Consider the following 20,682-nt stretch of genomic DNA (forward strand, 5'->3'; position numbering starts at 1 on the left):
TAATTGTGACATCCCTCTCCTCTAAAAAAGCTAGATTACAAATGAAAGGGAATACTAAAAAATAAAAATGGCTCTTGTATTACAGTGGTGAGATAATAAATGAAAGTTTTTTGTGTTTTTTTAAAGTTGTTTTTTTTCTTTTTCAAAAACCTACCCTGTGGAATTTTATGTTATATAAATTTACTTCAATAAAGTTGGGGGGCGGTTTACCATGTGGATACATTTGTTTTTAGTACAAACAACTGTCAGTTGATACATTTTGTTTGTTACAGATTTGTAATGGATGGTAATGAAGAAAAGACAGCATGTTCTGTCATAAAGACAAGGTTAGTGATGACTCTGGGAAATGATCTGGGTGACTCAGAATCATAGACCATAACTCAGCTTCTTGTTGAGTTGATTCACTTCCTTAACAAGATAAGATTCCATTAAAATCAATATTGCTTTAACTGAAATGTTTTAGAATTATATATCCTAAAAAATAAAATGTTTTATACCTTAATAAGGTATTTTTCTAATGCAAAATAATAATTCATTGATATTAATTCTATTTTTACCCCCCAAATTAACAAGTTAAATGCATATATGGATAACTGCCTTATTTACATCTTAAATATCTTTATTTATTTTTTTAAAATATATATATTTTATTGATTTCTTACAGAGAGGAAGAGAGAGGGATAGAGAGTTAGAAACATCGATGAGAGAGAAACATCGATCAGCTGCCTCTTGCACACCCCCTACTGGGGATGTGCCCGCAACCAAGGTACATGCCCATGACCGGAATCGAACCTGGGACCCTTGAGTCCGCAGGCCTATGCTCTATCCACTGAGCCAAACCGGTTTCGGCTACATCTTAAATATCTTTAAATAGCTTTATTTTTTTAATTGCATATGGTAGTTATGATGACACATTTCTTCTCTTGGTCATTCTTTTTATCTTTGAAACCACTTCAGAGAATATTTGGCTTCTGATTTGTGTTATAAATGGAATGACAGCCTTTCTGATAGAAAACTTTAGTCCGTAAAACAGATAGTTTTAGGGTATATTATTTTTCAAGCAAGAAAACAAATGTACTATGTGCTTTCTTTTCAGTTCAGAGCTAAATGACAGTTTTAAGGTTCATCATTACAAATGGAATTTAAGAGTACCCAGGAAAAAATAATTCTGCATGTTATCATTACCTTTCAAATTAAATCATGTTTCCAGACTTGAAAAATACTCTAGTACTTACTTATCTAAACACTGTTCTAAAGAAATAAAATACACAAATCAAGTATATCATTAATTTAAATTATACTGCTAAATAGAAGTAAAATCTAATGTACATATTATTTTTAATGAATATATTTATAAAACACCAGGCTACTAATATATATTTAAACACCATTCTAAAAAAAATCTAATACACAAATAAAGTATAGCATATTAATTTAAACTTTACTGCTAGAAATAAAGGCAAATGTAAATATTATTTTAAAAGAATGTTATATTACCATTTATCTGTATAAAAACTTTTATTGCAATTTAAAAAAAGCTTTTTAAAGGTCTGAATAAATTCAGTAACAACATCATGAAAATATCCTCTAGTTTTTAAAGTAAAATTTTTGGGATCTCTTAGAGAATTTGAAGACTAAAAATGATAGGAAACATGGCTTATGAGTTTTGGTACTTGAGTTTCTGGTGTGGCATGCTATATTAAAAAAATTTTTGGTATTGTGTTTATATAATGCTATTTTTTCAGATGAAGTCATTGGTCATCTTGGCCTTCCTCCAATCTCTCCTTCACTGCTTATTCCATGGGCCTCCATCCCCGATATTCTCACTGTACGCCGCCCTGTTTACCACTTAGCTTCCTGCAATTCCAATGTCCTCCCATTGGTTCAATACCCCTAATCTCTCTAACCCCACCCTCACCCCCCACAAGATATATACTCATTTCACTTTCTACTTTCTCAATAAAAGAGAGTATAGACCTGAAAGGTATAGCTATCTGAGTTAGATCCCTTGTTGGGGGAATGAGGGGAACTATGGCCAGGCAAGCTGGATACTCAAGTACAAAAATTAAAACTTCTGCCATGGAAGGAGTCAGACACTGCCCAGAAGTGGGGGTCCTGAACAGTCTCATGGGGGCGAAAAAGGTCAAGAAAGTACTGCTGTACAATGGGACTGGCACACTAGAGGAGGCTGTCCTGAGGCCACCCAGAGAAGAAACTACACACTACAGCCGGCTGCAAGTTTGATATGCTTGCAACACAGCCCTAGCCGGTTGGCTCAGTGGATAGAGTATCGGCCTGTGGACTGAAGGGTCCCGGGTTCTATTCTGGTCAAGGGCATGTACCTCGGTTGCAGGTTCCTCCCCAGCTGGGCCCTGTGGGAACGAGCAGGAGGCAACCAATCAATGTGTTTCTCTCACATCAATATTTCTCTGTCTTTCCCTCTCTCTAAAAATCAATGGAAAAATATCTGCAAATGAAGATTACAGAAAAAATTAAAAGAACAAATATTAGAAAGAAAGAAAGGAAGGAAGGAAGAACGAACGAACACAGACGGTGGAGTTTTGTTGTTTTTAAAAATATGAGATCAAAATGATGACTCAATTATTCAAAATATGATTAAAACACTTGCTGAATAACTCTATTCCCTGGCCAGTTCTTCTATATCTCCATAATCCTTAAAAGAAGAAACAACTAACTCTGACTAAGCACAACTTCCAGAGCAAGCACAGTTCTTACTCTAGGTGGAAGACTTTCCAAAGAAAAGGAAAAGTGAACATGACAATATTGAAACTGATACAAGTAGCTGTGCATCAAAATCTTCATCTTTGTGTCCTGGCTGGTGTGGCTCAGTTGGTTGGGCGTAGTCCTGTGCCCTGAAAGGTTGCCAGTTCGATTCCCGGTCAAGGTGTGTACTGAAGGCAACCAATCGATGTTTCTTTCTTTCTTTCTCTCAAAAAAAAATTTTTTTTGAAAATGAAAATTTATTGAATAATTAAATAAATAGGTGAATTTAGATGAATTTAAGTTATAACCTGATGGCACTAGAAATGAAAATAAAATGCATTATAAAGAACAAATAATGGAAAAATAAAACATCAATTTGACAGACTAATACTGGAGATGATGACAAAGAGAAAAACAAAAATGCCTGCAAAGATTCTTATCTGAGAAAATGGAAAAAACAAACAATAAAAGATAGAAAAGGAAAGGTAGAGGGCACATGGTTTATTAAAGAAAAAGAGGATGAATCTGAATTTGGATACTAGGTTTAGGGAACAGAATGTATTAGGGATAATGGTAGAGCAGATGAAAATGAGTGTCAAAATGAAAACCAGAGATCAGAATTATGGAAGAAGATTTAGGTCAGTACAAAAATGTCACCAAAAGCTATAAATGTGAAGTCTCTCTGAGAAAGAAAAGTGAAACAAAAAGGACTGAAGACATACAATTAAGAGTGTTCCTCACTAGAAAGAACACAGAAGAAGCAAAAAGAGAGTAAATAACTGCTAGTTTATCAAAAACTATTAATCAAGCATCTGCGTAACTAACAGTGTACTAAATGAGAGAACTAGCTTTCATTTTAAAGAGGCTTCTAATAGCACTGTCTTTATTTTTAAAATTTCTGGTCAGAACTCAGATTCTAAGAACTGTCTAATCAACTTACCTGGGGTCACTAGAACAGTTGAAAGTGCCTGTCCGTATTCCAAATCTTGACACCTTTTTCACCATTTTCTCCCAGTGGATTTTACCCACTAAGGGACTTCTGTCATTTGCTATAACCTATTTCCCCCAAAAGAAAAACAGAATCGTTAATAACTTAAAATCGAGTCAAACCAACCATTTATAATATAACTTCACTTAAAAAAAATTCTATTCACAGTTCTTTGCTGTACCATCATATCACAACTGCAATTCTTATAAAAGGAGCCACTGTCCAACTGGAAAAGACTTCAAATATTGAATACAGTACATTCAACTCCCACGTTCTGTGGTAGTTACACAGAAGGGGAGTCAAAGCCATATTAAAAGGCTAGCCACATCCCTTTCTCATCATGTGGCCTGTTCTCTAGAATTAAGTTACATAGGTTTAAGAAAATGGCCCTTGGAGTAATTTCTCTGCTCGGAAAATTTTAATCAATAATACAAATAAAGCTTACTTCAAAATGATCACATGCTCAATGAGTTCAAATTTTACTTTTTAAAAAGTACAATTATGCAGTCAAGAGTCAAACACATGTTTTATATTAAACTATGCTTTGACTAAAATCAATACTACTACTTCTATGTCCTTTCATAAAAATCACGAAAGGTTCTAACATATAGAATTACCATAATGAATTCTACATTTTTTAACTTCTACTTCAAATATGCAAGTTGCTTTCAAACACAATTAGCATTGGGAGAAGGAAATTTTTTTTTAAAAGAAAAACAAAAACACTAAATTAACCTAAGTAAATGAACCTTCAAATTATGTAATGACTCCTTTCTCTGTCTTTCTAATAGTTAACACCTTTTTCCTTTATTCCCTAATCTTCCTGCTTTGAATGAAGGCAGAATTTCAATAAAGATACCAGTAAAAACAAAAATTAAAAAAAAAACAAAATATATATATATATATATATATATATATATAACAAAAACACAGCCCTGGGCAGGATGGTTCAGTTAGTTGGAGCATTATCCTGTACACCAAAAAAACAACAACAAGGTTATGGGTTTGATTCCTCATCAGGGCTCATATCTAGGTTGTGGGTTTGATCCCTAGTTAAGGAGCGTAGAGGAGGCAACTAATCAATGTTTCTCTCTTTCTCTCTAAAAATAAAAACATATCCTCAGATAAGGATTAAAAAAACAACAAGAAACAAAAACACAAACACAAATACAAACAAAAATAACTAAATAGAAACTGAAAGGAAAGCCAAAAACATCTTCATGAAAACATCTGTTTGATTTAAGCCCAGGGTGTATATATCCCAAGTGTTATTGTTTTTTCATGAATGCTGTATTACAAGAACTATTTAATTCAAAATTACAACACAATACTCGGAGGGCCTCTAATCTTTCTGGAAGGAAGGGCTATTTTCATGTTCACAAAGCCTCCAGGAAGTGAAATCCCAGGGGAGTGTGTGAAATGAGTGCCAACAGTCAACTCCCAGGAAGAGGAGGGAGACAGTACAGCTACCTCATCTGTGGCCCCTCTGCTGGAAGTCTAACAAATTTCAAGGAGAGAGCACATGGTAGTGACAAATGACACTTTAAGTGCCAACAGTCCAATAAACCCTGCCATATACCACTGATATTATCATCCTATGCCTACAGAGACATACATACATACGTAACATTTTGTAACATAACTTTGATGCTTAATAAGTACACATACATAGTACTTTTTTCTTTTTTTTATATTTTATTGATTTTTTACAGAGAGGAAGGGAGAGGGATAGAGAGTTAGAAACATCGATGAGAGAGAAACATCGATCAGCTGCCTCTTGCACACCCCCTACTGGGGATGTGCCCGCAACCAAGGTACATGCCCTTGACCAGAATCGAACCTGGGACCCTTGAGTCCGCAGGCCGACGCTCTATCCACTGAGCCAAACCGGTTTCGGCTACATAGTACTTTTTAGTGACAATAAATGGTCTTATTTAGGAAGGCATGAGTTATTATTCAAATGCTGAGATGGTTGAGGTAATCAGAAAAAGGGCAATTTGAAGACATGATCTTAGTAGATGAACCTTAGTTTCTGAGGAGGTTCACATCGGTTACAAGTAAGTGCCTAGCTTTCAAATTTTTCCACAGTCCAAAGGTGCTGTATAAATTTTACTTGAAGAATAAGGGAGATCAAGCAAGACAAGCATTTCTTTTCTTTTTTTCCCTACCATTCAAGAGTCAATGTAGTAGTTCTTTTTCCTGCCAAGTAATCAAAGAAATCATAAACTTATTTTTTCAGATTACTCAGCGTTAAGAGATCACCATAATCCCTGTTCTGCCTTCTTTTTAAAAGAACTCCCTTTCACTACCATTTTCTAATCAACCCTGCAAATAAACATTTTCAGGTCTGTCTTTAAAATGACATTGCATTAAGAGATTAATCAAGAGGTTGCTTGAATCAATATAAGGTTTGGCCCTAAGTCTAGGGGCATCTTCCAGTGAAGATCCTGATCACTGCACAGGTATCTTTCAGACTTATAAGAGCTCCAGGGCTAGGAAAGGAAGTAGGAATGACAGGGGATTGTTCCCAGGCACTCAGGTTACAATACAGACATAGAAGTGTATGAAGAGAGGTGGGAACACCCTTGTGGCAAGTACATGACAATGTTTAACCCCAGGGCCTTATTTATTCAGCAAGCTGTTCCAATACATGCTTTTGAAGAGTTTAATGATCCCTGACTGAGAGAGGCATACAAAAATGAAAAATCCTCTGGGCGTTCCATGAGAACATTTTATTTGACTCTATAGTTGTTTATGCAATTAGAAATTATTTTGCCCAATGTCCTAAACCAGTGATGGCAAACCTATGACACGTGTGTCAGCACTGACACACGTAGCCATTTCTGATGACACGCGGCCGAGGCGGCTGCATGCCGAGGATAAACATTTGCGAAATAATGTTTTTTCCTCAAAGTGACACACTACCCGAGTTATGCTCAGTTTTTTGGCAAAGTTTGACACACCAAGCTCAAAAGCTTGCCCATCACTGTTTTAACCAGTGATATTATTCAATTAGAGGCTTAGCATAAATGAAATTTGGTGGAGGCTGAATTAAACAGCCATTAAAAATCTTAATATTTTCACAAAATAACTCATCTGGCTGAGTCACATGGCACAACAAAACACTTTAAGCCTATTACTTCTGTGTCACACCAGTAAGAGTTCCCAACGATTGCTTATAACAAAAAGTATGCACAATAATTCTGAAAGGCACTTACACTGCTGGTCTTATTAAGGGGGGATCATATTTCTTGGCAGTTCAGAAAGGATGTTGCAGTCTCTGTAAGGAATATTTTCAGAGACCAGAAAAAACTAGGTAAAAGTACAGCCTGAATTCTACGTCTGGGACAGACTTGGCAACAGGCTAGAAGTGAAGCCATCTTTTCACCCCCTTCCCAAGTCTCTCTAACTGGCATCCCGACGCTTACTCACCATTGTATTTCCTGAAGCTAGTCTAGTGCAGCTAGCCTAACTCACTTGGTATTGATTAAGTATTTATGTTGAACCCAACAATATCAGCTTTTAATGTTTTAGTAACTCATTCTTCTTTCTCTGATTATATAGGTTCTCTAAAGTTTCCAAGTTTATTACTTTTATAATGAAAGTGCCTACCCAATAACTTGTCATCTGGAATGTTTTCTGGACAAACACTAGCATAAATAGTTCCTTGCTATGTAATTGAACATCAATGTCTTTAACCCGAGTCTGGCATAAAGACTTCCAATCCAGTGTATTTAAAAATACACTTTTTCCAGAAAAAGACTACTGCAATTTTCCTAGGTTCCTTCATTGTGTAATAGACTTCTTTAGGATCCTTTAAGATGCTAGCACCACAATGGACCACCTAACTCAGCTGGAAAGATAATCAATTATATACTAAGATTTTTACTGCCCCACACATTGTAGTAAACCAAACTAAGCTGTTTTATGGCACAGACTACATGTTATTCACATTTGTGTTCTCAGTGCTTATCACAAGGTTTATATATTTGTTAGATGGTTGGACGAATAGATGGAACCAGTAGTTTGCTGGTAAATGCTTAATAACCAGTTCTTCAGAAGAAAAAGGAAGCTCTGATTTGCTGATTTCCTTAGTGTAAATACTCCCAGATGGCCGACTTAGCAACATGACATCTCTAAATACAGAGTTGGGAAGAGATGTTAACAATCGCCCTTCATGACACAGTATGAGTTGGCTCCAGCACACATCACTGGATGGAACTGGGTTGGACAGTATGTGATGCCAAGTGCCCATATTTTCTGATGTCAACCTTATGTAGTCCAGTTAAACTTACAAGGAAAAACTGGGCTTCAGGTTATTGCCTATTCTCCTCCACACGTACTACAGGTGCTACATTGATATAAGAAAAAGCCGCAGACTTTTGCCTACACATGTATTAGAGGTGGGCTTTATTACTAATCAGAACATTTGACATATGCCTTTTAATATTGTTAATCCCCATACAACAACATCTAGGCTAAATTAAATAACTACTGCACAGAATATGAGTGTTGTGCTATTATATTTTTTGCATCTCTCAGTAAATCATTTTTTAAAAAAATATATTTTTTATTGATTTTCCACAGAGAGGAAGGAAGAGGGATAGAGAGCTAGAAACATCGATGAGAGAGAAACATCGACCAGCTGCCTCCTGCACGCCCCCACCGGGGATGTGCCCGCAACCAATGTACATGCCCTTAACCGGAATCGAACCTGGGACCTTTCAGTCCGCAGACCGACGCTCTATCCACTGAGCCAAACCGGTTTCGGCTCAGTAAATCATTTTAACAGGGAGTTTCCACTTTCAAAATTATAGACCAACCTAAATATATATACACAAATTGTATAAAGTCATTAAAAATGAGTATGAGTGATTGACAAAGACAAAACTCAGAGGCATTTAATTATTTCTTTGGTTTTCTCACAAGCTTTCTCTATGAGAAAACACAAAAGTTTTTGACCAATACAAAATAAAGAATAAAGTGGCTGGCTATATATTTCATCTTTGGAATAATGTCAAGAAAGGAATAAATAGGTTAGGATCTTCCTGGACAAAACTATTGTCTAGGAGCAAAGGTGAACAAATTTTAAAACAGCTATTAACTCTTTTCAGCCAAGCAGGAAATATACCAGCATAATACTTCAGTCAATATTGACCTAAAGCTTACTTCAAATAATATGTTGCTTTTCACTGCTATATCAAGTTGTGATGTTAAATTTCCTTATGACGTGACAAAGCCAGTAGGAACAAATATCACAGTCCTTCTTCGAACAAAAGTCAAAACAGAGAAATAGAAATCTTAAGATAAGGCTAAATCCATAAATCCCATAAAGTATGCAAAGTTTTCCATTTCAGAAGCCTATCCACTGTTCTATCTGCCTAAGAGTCTCCTGAAAGAAAGTAATTGTCTTCTGTTTTGTGATACTAAGACTATTGGGTGGCAGCAGAACCAAGGAATCCACAAAACTGAAAAATAGCTAATGAAGGATATAAGCCTAGGTCTGTGGTTGGCAAACTCATTAGACAACAGAGCCAAATATCAACAGCACAACGATTGAAATTTCTTTTGAGAGCCAAATTTTTTAAACTTAAACTTCTTCTAACGCCACTTCTTCAAAATAGACTCGCCTAGGCCGTGGTATTTTGTGGAAGAGCCATACTCAAGGGGCCAAAGAGCCGCATGTGGCTCGTGAGCCACAGTTTGCCGACCATGGGCCTAGGTTAAAAACAAAGCAGAAACTAACAGAATGTTAAAAAGGATTGTTAGTAAAAAGAGCTGTTCTTTCCACCTCATATTATAGAAAATGTTAGACAGAAAAGTTTGACATGAAAAGGAGTATCCTAATACTCTATTTTAACATAAGGATAATCCATGAGCATGAATACATCTTCAATTAAGGAGAAAAATATAAAGATCAATAACATATATTATTCAGAAAATAAACTCATGAATTATAGAGAAGATAGAAATCATATATATATATATATATATATATATATATCCTATCTAATAAAAGAGAAACATGCAAATTGACCATACCTCCATTATGCCCACAAGCCACGCCCACCAGCCAATCAGGAGCAAGTATGCAAATTAACCCAACCAAGATGGTGGTTAATTTGCATACCAGGTGCAGAGCAAAGACTGAAGACAGTGTAGAAGGAAGCCAAGTGCTGCAGAAGGGAGCAGAGAAGCAAGCGGGGCTGTGGAGACTGGAGGGAAGCAGGTGGGGTGGCAGAGAAGGGAGGGAAGCAGGTGGGGTGTCAGAGATGGCTGCAGGAAGCCCTATTCTTGCAGGAATCTTCCTGCAACAGGCCTCTAGTGTGTGTGTGTGTGTGTGTGTGTGTGTGTGTGTGTGTATGCGTAATATGCAAATTGACCGGATGGCGGAACGACCAGTTGCTATGATGTTCACTGACCACAAGGGAGCAGACACTCAACACAGGAGCTGCCCCCAGTCCACAGGCACCAATTGCCCGATGGGGAACAGGGAACCAGGAGTAGGTGGTGGCGGATGTGGGCGGCTCCAGGCCAAGGTGGGGGCGAGCAAGTGGAGCCCCGATCGCTCCGCCAGTTGCCTCACAAAGAGCGTGACTGGCAGTGGGGTCAGTGAGCCGATGGGAACGGTCAACCTCTTGGTCCCTCCCCCCGGCCGGCAGACTATGATTGCCCAATGGGAAATGGGGAACTGGGGGTGGGTGGTGGCAGACACAGGTGGTGGGGGGTGGGGCCGGCTACTGGCAACGGGGAAGATCAGCCCTGATTTCAGGCCAGGCCTAGGGGCCCTACCCGTGCACAAATTTCATGCACCAGGCCTCTTGTAAGGAATATAAGATGAATTAAATATACTATAGAAAGTTCTTTTCCTTTTGTAGTGTCATTCCACATGGAGTGTTACCAAAAAAGATAATCAATCTAGACTGCCAATCAATCGATTCCAGAAAAATAATGAAATGACCAAGTGATGGAACAGCTAAGTCATATACCCATTTATTAAAGTCACATTTTCCCTAAATAAGTAAATACAGACATCCTTTCAGTAAAATAGTATATAAAGTTTAAAGTGCTAATTATCAGTTATATGCCACCTAACTACATTTTTTCTCAATAAATACAAAAGGAAATTATAATTCATCTGTATGAGGGAATAATATTAGAAAACTGAGAGTTAAAAAAGAGAGAACTGGGATGTGTTTAACTATTTTTTACACAGGATACCTAAAATAAAGGCAATTTGAAGAGGACTGAATTGGCCGAGATTTATGCATCCTCATGGATTTAAAAACAAAACAAAATGACAGAACAAACTGAAGTTAAGTCAGCTTCTTCTAAAATACCGACAATTTGATTCCTGTCAGGGCAAATGCCTGGGATGTGGGCTCGATCCCCAGTGTGTGTGTGTGGGGGGTAATGCAGGAGGCAGCTGATCAATAATGCTCTCTCATCATTGATGTTTATATCTCTTGCTCCCTCTCTCTTCCTCTCTCAAATCAATAAAAATATATTTAAAAATAAGTAAAAAACAAAATACCAATAATTAGAAAAGATAATTCAATCTGTTAAAAACTAATTCTTGAAAGTTATCTTTTATGAGATTAGATAAATATGATCTGAGCTGAAAGGATGACAAGTAACTGAGAGAATATTTCTCTTCTGTTTCTAGGAGATATTTGAAATTTTTAATTAATTAATTAGTTAATTAATTAATTAATTAATTAATTTTTTAATCCTCACCTGAGGAGTAAGGATATTTTTCCATTCATTTTTAGAGAGTGGAAAGGAGGGGGCGGACACAGAGAGAGAGAGAGAGAGAGAGAAAGAGAGAGAGAAACATCATGTACGAGAGACACATGGATTGGTTGCCTCTCAAACATGCCCCAGGGCTGGAATTGAACTTGCAACCCAGGTATGTGCCCTTGACTAGGAATCGAACTGCTGACCCTCCGATGCACAGGCAGATGCTCTAACTACTTAGCCATGCTGGCCAGGGCTATTTTAATCTATCTATCTACCTATCTATCTATCTATCCATCCATCCATCCATCCATCCATCCATCTTTTAAAAAAGGTTTCTTTTAAGAGCTCACACCAAAGTTTCTGTGCTGATTTGGTTAGCTGGTAACTTCAGAGTGCCAAGGACAGGGTTTCAATCTCAGTCTTCTCAGTTGTACTGCCAGAGACTGTTCTTTCAACCCAAGCCAGCCATTTGACAGATGTAAGCCACTATTCCCAAGGAATACAAACCAGACAGTGCAAATCTTGAAGGTCACTGGAAAAATTAAGTGTGTGTGCCCTACTGCATCATTAACACACAGAAAACCATATAAATACATTCCATTTTTCTTAGGAGTCATTTCTCAACTATTAATACCTATGAGGTTTAAAAACTATTTTCAGACAAAAATAATTTAGTGATTAGAATTTATAATGCTAACATTCACTATCATTATTTGGTCTTCACTTCATTCAAGTGTCACCTTATCAGAGAATTCCTTGCCACTCTCTGTCTCCTTGCCCGAATTTACCTAGCTTATTTTTCTTCTTAGCACTTACCACTAACTGATGTTATATTAAATATTTATTTATTTAGTGCCTACCTCTTCCAAGTGGAATTTGAGCTGCCTGAAACTAGACCACTTTCTTATACCATATACAACAATAAACTCAAAATGTATTAGTTAACTAAAAAACTCTGAAACTATAAAACTCTGAGAAAAAAACTTAAGCAGTAACCTCTGTGACATCACTCTTACTAATATCTTTTTGGATATATCTCCTCGAGCAAGAAAAAGAAAAAATAAACAAATGGGGCTATATCAAATTAAAAATTTTTTGCCAGTGAAGAAAACATCAACAAAATAAAAAGGCAAAAGACAACCTACTGAATGGGAGAAGATATTCACCAATGATACATCTGATAAGGGGTTAATATCCAAAATATATGAAGAACTCATACAACTTAACATAAAAAAACAATCCATTTAAAAAATAGGCAGACGACTTGATTAGACATTTTTCAAAAAGGACATACAGATGGCCAACAGACATATGAAAAAAATGCTCAATGTCACTAATTATCAGGAAAATGCAAATCAAAACCATAATAAGATCTCACCTCACACCTGTCAGAATGGCTACCTTCAATAAATCAATGAACAAGAAGTGTTGGCTAGACTGTAGAGAAAAGGGAACCCATTTGCACTGTTGGTGCAATTGCAAATTGGTGCAGCCACTATGAAAAAGAGTATAGAGATTCCTCAAAAAATTAAATATAGAACTATCATATGACCCAGCAATTTCATTTCTGGGTATTTATCCAAAGAAATCCAAAACCCTAAGTGGAAAAGATATAAGCATCCCTATGTTCACACAGCATTATTTACAATAGCCAAGATGGAAGCAACCTAAGTGCCCACTGATAGATGACTGGATAAAGATGTGGAACATATATACAATGGAATATTACTTAGCCATAAAACAGAATGAAAAATTATCATTTGCAACAACATGGATGGACCTGGAGGTTATTATGCTAAGTAAATAACTCAGAGAAAGACAAATACTATGTGATTTCGCTTATATGTGGAATCTAAAAAACAAAATAAACAAAATGGAAAAAACTCATAGATACAGAGAAAGAAATTGATGGTCGCCAAGTGGTATGGGGGGAAAAGATGAAAAGCATTAAGATGTACAAATTGCCAGTTATAAAAATAGTTATAGGTATGTAAAGTACAGCATAGGGAATATAGTCAATAATCCTAATATATAAAAAGCCAGGGGCCATCATGACTGAAACAACCAGACGGACAACCAAACAGCAGGCTGCGTGGGGCGACAAGGCTGGCAGGGGGTTTAGTGAGGGAAAACCAAATGACTGAACAGCAGGCTGCGTGGGGCGACCAGGCCGGCAGGGGGGTAGTGAGGGATGACTAAACGACTGAACAGCAGGCTGCGTGGGGTGACTAGGCTGGCAGGGGGGGCAATTGGGGGCAACCAGGCCGGCAGGGGGGCAGTTGGGGGCGACCAGGCTGGCAGGGGGGGCAGTGAGGGGCAACCAGGCCGGCAGAGGGGGGCAGTTGGGGGTGACCACGCCGGCAGGGGAGGCAGTTAGGAGCGATCAGGCAGGCAGGCAGGTGAGCAGTTAGGAGCCAGCGGTCCCAGATTGTGAGAGGGATGTCCGACTGCCGGTTTAGGCCTGATCCTGGGATCGAGCCTAAACTGGCAGTCGGACATCCCCCGAGGGGTCCTGGATTGGAGAGGGTGCAGGCTGGGCTGAGGGACCCTCCCCCCGTAGCCGCTGTGCACTAATTTCATGCACCAGGCCTCTAGTATTGTAATAACCATGTATGATGTCAGATGGGTAGCAGACTTATCAAGGTGATCAGTTTATAAAGTATATAAATGTCTAATCACTATGTTGTACACCTGAAAATAATATTGTATGTATGTCAACTGAATTGGAAAATAATTTTTTTTGTTAATACTAACCTGAGGATATTTTTTCTATAGAATTTTTTTTTTAAGAGAGAGGGAAAGACAGGGGAGAGGGGAACGGGGGAAGGGGAGAGAGGGAAGGAGAAACATCAATGTGAGAGAGACACTTTGGTTGCCTCCCTCACGCACCCCAACCAGGGATCAAACCTGCAACCCAGGTATGTGCCCTTAATCGGGAATCTAACCAGAGACCCGTAGGTGAATGGCTGACACTCTAAACCCTGAGAAACACTGGCCAGGGCAAGAAACTCATTTTTTAAAATTACTGAATTAGATTATCTGGAGGGTAATAGGTCAAATACAATAGAAAGATTGGAAGTAAAGAAAAGGTCAAGAATATCCAATGTAGCCCTAGCCAGTTTGGCTCAATGGATAGAGCATTGGCCTGCAGACTGAAGGGTCCATGCCTGGCACATGCCTGGGTTGCAGGCTCGAACGCCAGTAGGGTGTGTGCAGGAGGCAGCCAATCAGTGATTCTCTCTCATCATTGATTCTATCTCTCTCCCTCTTCATTCTTCTCTGAAATCAGTTAAAAAAAATTATTAAAAAAAAGAATATCCAATGTAACCACCTGAAGAGTTCCCAAACCTTAACCCTTTAGACCAATGAACTACAGTATTATTGTATCCTCTTTAGATATATATGTATTTATTTGAGACCATGTGCAACAGAAGTCTACCTATCCATAATCATAATTCAAATCAGTGACAGAATCAGATGTACAACTAAGGTCTCTGAATTCAGCTTTTTCTACCATTTTGTAGTCATGTTCCCATATTGAGAGTCATATTGAAAAATATATAAAGCAATGGCTATTTTGATTTTTATACCCTGAATCAAACTTTGCCAATCCCAGTGTGAAATGACAAGAGCACTAGACAAGAAATTAGGGGACCTGGGATTTAATCAATAATCATAATTTTAGCTGAACTCATGATGGGTAATTTACTTAATATGATACTTTAAGGAACTTACATTTTTAACAATTTAAATAACCTTAGCCTTGCCCTAAGTGATATTTATGAAATTACATGTTCGATACATTGATTTTTCTAACTTACATTAAAATACATAAATGATAAGTGTGCCCACTCGTTTACTGTGAGTGGTATATAAACTACACTTTGGGAAACATAAAAGATATTTTTAAAGTCCTTTATAGCTCTAAAATTCCAATATGCTAATTAAATCTCACGGTTTTCATAAGAGGTAGGGTTTTAAATTATAGTCTCATCAATTTCATAAGCAAAATAATGAGTACCCCCTGACTCCCGACCCCACCATTTCCTACAAGAGCTCTTCTATAGTCACAACAGTTGGCTATCTCCCTATAGAAAGATACCTTTACTCTTTTTTTTTTTTTTTTTTCTTTAGGTTTCTTCCTTTAGATACTAAAATCATTTGGGTCACTTGATTAAAAATTGGAGTTCACAAAAATTAAGAGAGATGGTACAAACCACTAAATAAAAGGAATATACCAGTATATATGAAGATCCAACAACTAAAATGGATTTGCTTCTGCTGTTTCTAAACAAAGCGGTCAACTCTCTTTCCCCAACACTTTAAGAGGACACTGGAGCCTTACTATGAGTTATGAGAACTGAGTTATGTCTAAGAAACCTGACATAAGCACACAGAAGTGTTACTATTTTGGTAAAAATAAATTCACTTCTATCACTGTTTCTGATACCTGAACCAGCCAGATGCCATCTTTTGTGTCTTCTACAAGCTCATAGAAGTGCATTTCACCACTGAAATTGGTACTGGAGACAGATTCAGATGCTTCTTCTTCCTTGAGTGCAGAATAGAGCTCACCTTCCATCAAGTCACCTGAAGACAGAAAAAATAACACTAATAAGATTTCAGAAATCCCTCGTTCTCATCTTCAATGATTAATTCCACTTTACAATGTTAAAAATCATATTATACTTTCATTCCACTGTTCAGAATCTGAATATACCCATTTAAAATCCACACATTCAATAAATATGTAATAAGAATCTACTATGTATTAGGCAAATATGAAAAAAACACCAACAGACAAAAATCCATCTTCTCGTGGGGCTTATATTCTAAGAGGGGTCATCAGATAAGTTATTGAATGTATACCAGTCTAAAAGCCACCACAATATCATTTAGTTTTGTGTATAGCATATCCAGGCTTCAAATAATTATTTATAAAATGTTTTTAATGATGTTAGAGAGGAAGGGAGAGGGAGAGAGAAAGAAACACTAATGCGAGCAAGAAACATCAACTGGTTGCCTCCCGTATGCACTCAGACTGGGGATCAAACCCACAACCTGGGTATTGAACTGGGAATCAAACCCACCACCTTTTGGTGCATGGAATGACACGCCCAAACAATTGGGCCACACCAGCCAGGGCCAAACAATTTTTTTTTCGTTAATCCTAAACCAAGGATATTTTTTCCATTGATTTTTTTGAGAGAGTGGAAGGGGGGAAGGGAGGGAGGGAGGGGGAGAGGGAGGGAGGGAGAGAGAGAACATCCATGTGGGAGAGACACATCAGTTGGTTGCCTCCAGCACCAGCCCTGACAGGGCTGGGTATGGAACCTACAACCCAGGTACTGCCCTTGACCAGGAGTCAAACCCTTGACCCTTGGTGCTCTGGCTGGTGCTCTAACCACTGAGTACTGGCCAGGGCCAAACAATTTTTGAACAGTATGTTTTATATACTTCTGACTTACAAGATTTAGAAATGAGTTTACAGAATTTGCCATTACTGCATGCTGAAAATAGCAACAGATCTTACATGACTTGGAAGTTAGATACAAAAGATTACCTATAAGAACAAACTCCATATTCACATACAAATTAACAGTATAAATTTAGAGCTTACATCATCAAATAAAAAGTAAAGGAAAACACTAATGTCAAATCATTTTAACTTTTGCCTTAAATTTTAAACCTGAGAAAACAAGCACTTTATCACGATCGCAACAAAACGACTCACAACGAATAAAGTTAAACTGCAATCCCAAGACTTCTCTGCTATAAAATGTGTGATCTGAGTCATATTTTTGTAGGCTGTGTGTATTCTTCAAGTGATATATACACTCCTGTATACTCAAAGTGACAACTATTTTTAGGCCCAAGAAAGGCAACACTAAATAAAAATCAAAAGAAAAAAAAAGTGTTATTAAACTATTTTACCATGAAAAAGGATTTGGCTTTGGCAGTTAAGACACTTCTCATTTCTAAACCTAAAGTGTTTACTTATTAGAAATCTTCTACTTTACTCCATTCCCCCCACCCAGAAATAAAAGTCACCATAAACCAGTTAGTAAACAAGAGGCAAGAATAATACACAATTTTGTTTCCTCTGAAGAAAAATGTATCACTTTTACATAGAGGGTTCCCTCCTCTGCACAATAGTAATATGAGTTTGATAACCCTTAAGTTGCAAATATGTGAGTGCTAAAACCTCTGGAATTAATATTCTCGTCTATCATAATATATGGCTATAGGGTACTAAATAAAGAAAAAAGTTTTCTTGTAAAAGACACAGCCGACAGCTATACTTGAAACAACAAAGATAACCATCAGTTTCAACTGCTATCTACAACAACCCAGAATGCCTTTCCCAAATGATAGTACATCCCCCGCCTTTCAGGAAGAATATATCTAAACAAGGATATCCTTTGTCCAGGGGTGAAAAAAAATTAACCATATTTCTCACCAAATCCTACCCCCAAATCAACAGTTACTGAAAATGCATTTTTAAGATGCTATTCTCTTAGCGCTATGTCAGTTCTATTTATCAGCCCATTTAGGTTGATGCAGCAGTGCCTGTGACATAGAAGAAAAAAGTTCACATCCAAAATACAAGGATTTTAAAAAAGCCCTGACAGAAATATAAAACAAGGTAGGTATTCACAAAAAATATTCACTCCATTTTCACCACACTTAAAAGTATGGAAAGCTAATACTGTACAGTGTACACTTTCTCTATGTTTAAACTCATTTTACATTTAAATCTTAGGCCTAAATGCATCTTTGATATTAAGTATTCCAATGACAGTTTCCCCTCTAGGCAACTTGCTATTGTTAATCGTGACAAATGTTGCTGTGCACAGACAACGTTTGGTGGCTTTTCTTATAGCCTTATGAATTTCAACGGGCAAATAATAATGCTTTCCAGTTTGTAACATCCCCCAAGTTTGAGAAAAATCGCTGAATTTGGTCAACAATACTAACAAGCTGCACTTAAAACTGGTATTTTAAAATAACCTTTACAAGATACACCTACCCCCTATAAATAATTCCAGACCCCTTCTCAATATGGGGTTCACATCTTTTTTGTAGAAAACCTGGACAAAGAAAAACTGGGCAGCTCTCGGAGGGGTCGGCTGAACTCTTCCAGGTAAGGCCTCATTCTGGGGTACCACCAGGTGCGAGGAAGTACAGGTCGCCCCCCAACCCCAATCCCCCCCCCCCCCCCCCCAGCCCCGGGTGGAGGACACCTCAGGGGAGAGCCCGATACTTGCCTGACTTTTCCACCAGCTCCCGGACATCCTTCTTCTCGGGGAGCCCCGAGTAACCCAGACCCCGGCACTCCAGAATGGTCTTCAGCTTCTTGAAGCTCAGAGCCACCGGGTCCACCAGCTGGGTGGCAAAGATGCCAGTCTCATACCACACAATGGCCTCAAAAAACCTGGCCAGGACGAACAGGACCAGGAAATAGAGGAGCAAGAAGAAAAGCTTCAGCCACATCTTCCCCGGCGTCGTCTCCCGCTTCGGAGCTCCGAGGGCGAGGGAGGGGCGGGGGGGGGGGAAGGGCGTGCTCTCGCCCCCTGGGCCGGGGCACTCGCTGCGCGCGGGTCCGGCTCGCCGCCGTCACTGTCGGGACATCCCCGGCCCCGAGGCAGGTGGATCTGGGTACCTGCAGGGTGAGGGCCAGACGATGAGGGGCCTTCCAGTCAAGAGGCGAGAAAAATAAAAGGAAAGAACTTTAAAAGCCCCATCAATTAAACACGGAAAGGAGAGGAGCGCGGGGAGATCCCGCGCTGGCAGGGGGCACTGCCCGAGGTGACGGGCCGGCCTTCCCGCACCACAACCTTAAGGGGAAGGGGGAAGCAAAAAATAATAATAATAATTCCGACCCACAAAGGAAGCCGGGTGCAAGCTGCAGGCGGGGCCGGAGGGGCCGGTCGGGATCCCGCGGCGGGTCAGGAGGACGCGGCCCTCGGTCCGGCCAGGCCCGGGGCCCAGCGCCCAGCGCGAGGAGGAGCGGCCGCCGCAGCGCCGCGCCCGGTGCCCAGGGCCCTGGCCCCACCGGCCGACCAGGCTCCGCGAGAAGCGCGGCGGGCACGGCGGCGGCGGCTCCCGGTTCGCTCCGGCCGGCGGGCGGCGCCTTTCAGGCGGGCGAGCACGGCGGCGCGGCCCGGCCCGGGAGGGGGCGTCGCGGTCTCTGCAGAGGGAAACGGGGCGCGCGGAGGGAAGGTCCTGGAGATAAAAGAGGAAAAATAGGCCCGAGATGGCTCCCCGGGCGGCTGTCGAGTTGCCTCCTAGCCACGCTGTGCCCGTCCGGCTCGGATGGGCGCCGCGGGTCCGGGCCGCCGTCCCTGACGCCCGGGTCACCTCACGAGGCCGCGACCGACGCCTCCGGAGCCGAGGACCCGCTGCGGCCGCAGCCCCAGTCGTGACGTAACGACTACGTCAGCGGAGGGGCGGGGCCTGGGCGGGGCCCGGAGGGAGCGCCCGCGGGCGGGCGGGCGGGGCCACGCGGCGGCCTAGCGGTGGGCGCGGAACACGTGCGAAGCCACAGCCCTGACTGCGCTCGGAACAGCTCCCAAAGGCGCCTCTCCAGGGTGTTCTCTGCACTCTTTCCTTTTGCCCAGCGGATGCTTAGTCATTGATTTCGTCTGAGATTTGGACTTTGGACTGTGTCGCTTTGTGTATGTTTTGTAAAAATGGGTCACTTAATTGTCCTCTTAAAATCGGTAAAAAATAGAAGAGCATGTTTATGCTAGATCCTGGTGAATTGGGAAAATCTTGGCATAGTTGGTTTGAGGTGGTAGAGGGTGAAACCCAGAAAACAATGATTTTCCATCTCTAGGTGGGGATGTAGTTTGTGCACTGCGTGTTAGAAAAGGTTTTGCCAAAAGGCAGTTAGAACCAGGTCCACTGGCCTCCCGCCTGTTACAGTCTCTCCCCTGCCCGCCTTCAGTCTGAGGGGCCTTCCAAACCAGGCATTGAAGCGCTCAGTTCCCAGGACAAAGGTTGTTGAATGTTAATGTGTCCCAGTGCAAAATGTACCTGTATTTCTTTTCATTACTCTCACTGAGTGTGGGAGCAACTTAGATAAAATGAGCAGTGTGGGTGAGCAGGCAGCACCGGGTTCTGTATTTATTTAACCCCAGTGGAGTATACTCTTTATGACATTTTCTGTGCCAGTTCTGAGGGAGAAGGGGGTTGCTTGCATACATAAACTAAGCAAGCCTGGCTTC

The 20,682-nt window shown here is 39.9% G+C and overlaps 1 protein-coding gene and 1 long non-coding RNA gene across 9 annotated transcripts in view; one reads left to right on the top strand and one right to left on the bottom strand.

Annotated features, from left to right (window-relative positions):
- RNF103 (ring finger protein 103) overlaps positions 1-19,873 on the bottom strand; it is a 34,882-nt gene extending 15,009 nt beyond the window's left edge. For 3 of the 7 annotated variants that reach the window (XM_054728228.1, XM_054728229.1, XM_054728224.1), the window contains exons 1-4: positions 19,340-19,873; positions 18,721-19,115; positions 15,903-16,042; positions 3,665-3,780 (exon numbers count right to left, since the gene is read on the bottom strand). In XM_054728228.1, the coding sequence (XP_054584203.1) occupies positions 3,665-3,780; positions 15,903-16,042; positions 18,721-18,946 (482 nt within the window). In that variant the 5' untranslated portion in view covers positions 18,947-19,115; positions 19,340-19,873. Of the gene's footprint in view, positions 1-3,664; positions 3,781-15,902; positions 16,043-18,720; positions 19,286-19,335 lie in introns of those variants that run through there. The other 4 variants (XM_028131802.2, XM_054728225.1, XM_054728227.1 and 1 more) reach the window with 4 other exon arrangements.
- LOC129151862 (uncharacterized) lies at positions 272-18,822 on the top strand. 2 transcript variants are annotated; one of them, XR_008558564.1, is made up of 3 exons: positions 272-326; positions 18,539-18,596; positions 18,737-18,822. It is a non-coding gene; the product is annotated as an uncharacterized LOC129151862 (long non-coding RNA). The 2 variants fall into 2 exon arrangements; XR_008558565.1 differs by lacking the exon at positions 272-326 and adding an exon at positions 18,023-18,098.
- Positions 19,874-20,682: the final 809 nt, after the last annotated feature.

This window comes from Eptesicus fuscus, chromosome 16, assembly GCF_027574615.1.
Source record: "Eptesicus fuscus isolate TK198812 chromosome 16, DD_ASM_mEF_20220401, whole genome shotgun sequence".
Lineage (NCBI taxonomy): Eukaryota > Metazoa > Chordata > Mammalia > Chiroptera > Vespertilionidae > Eptesicus > Eptesicus fuscus.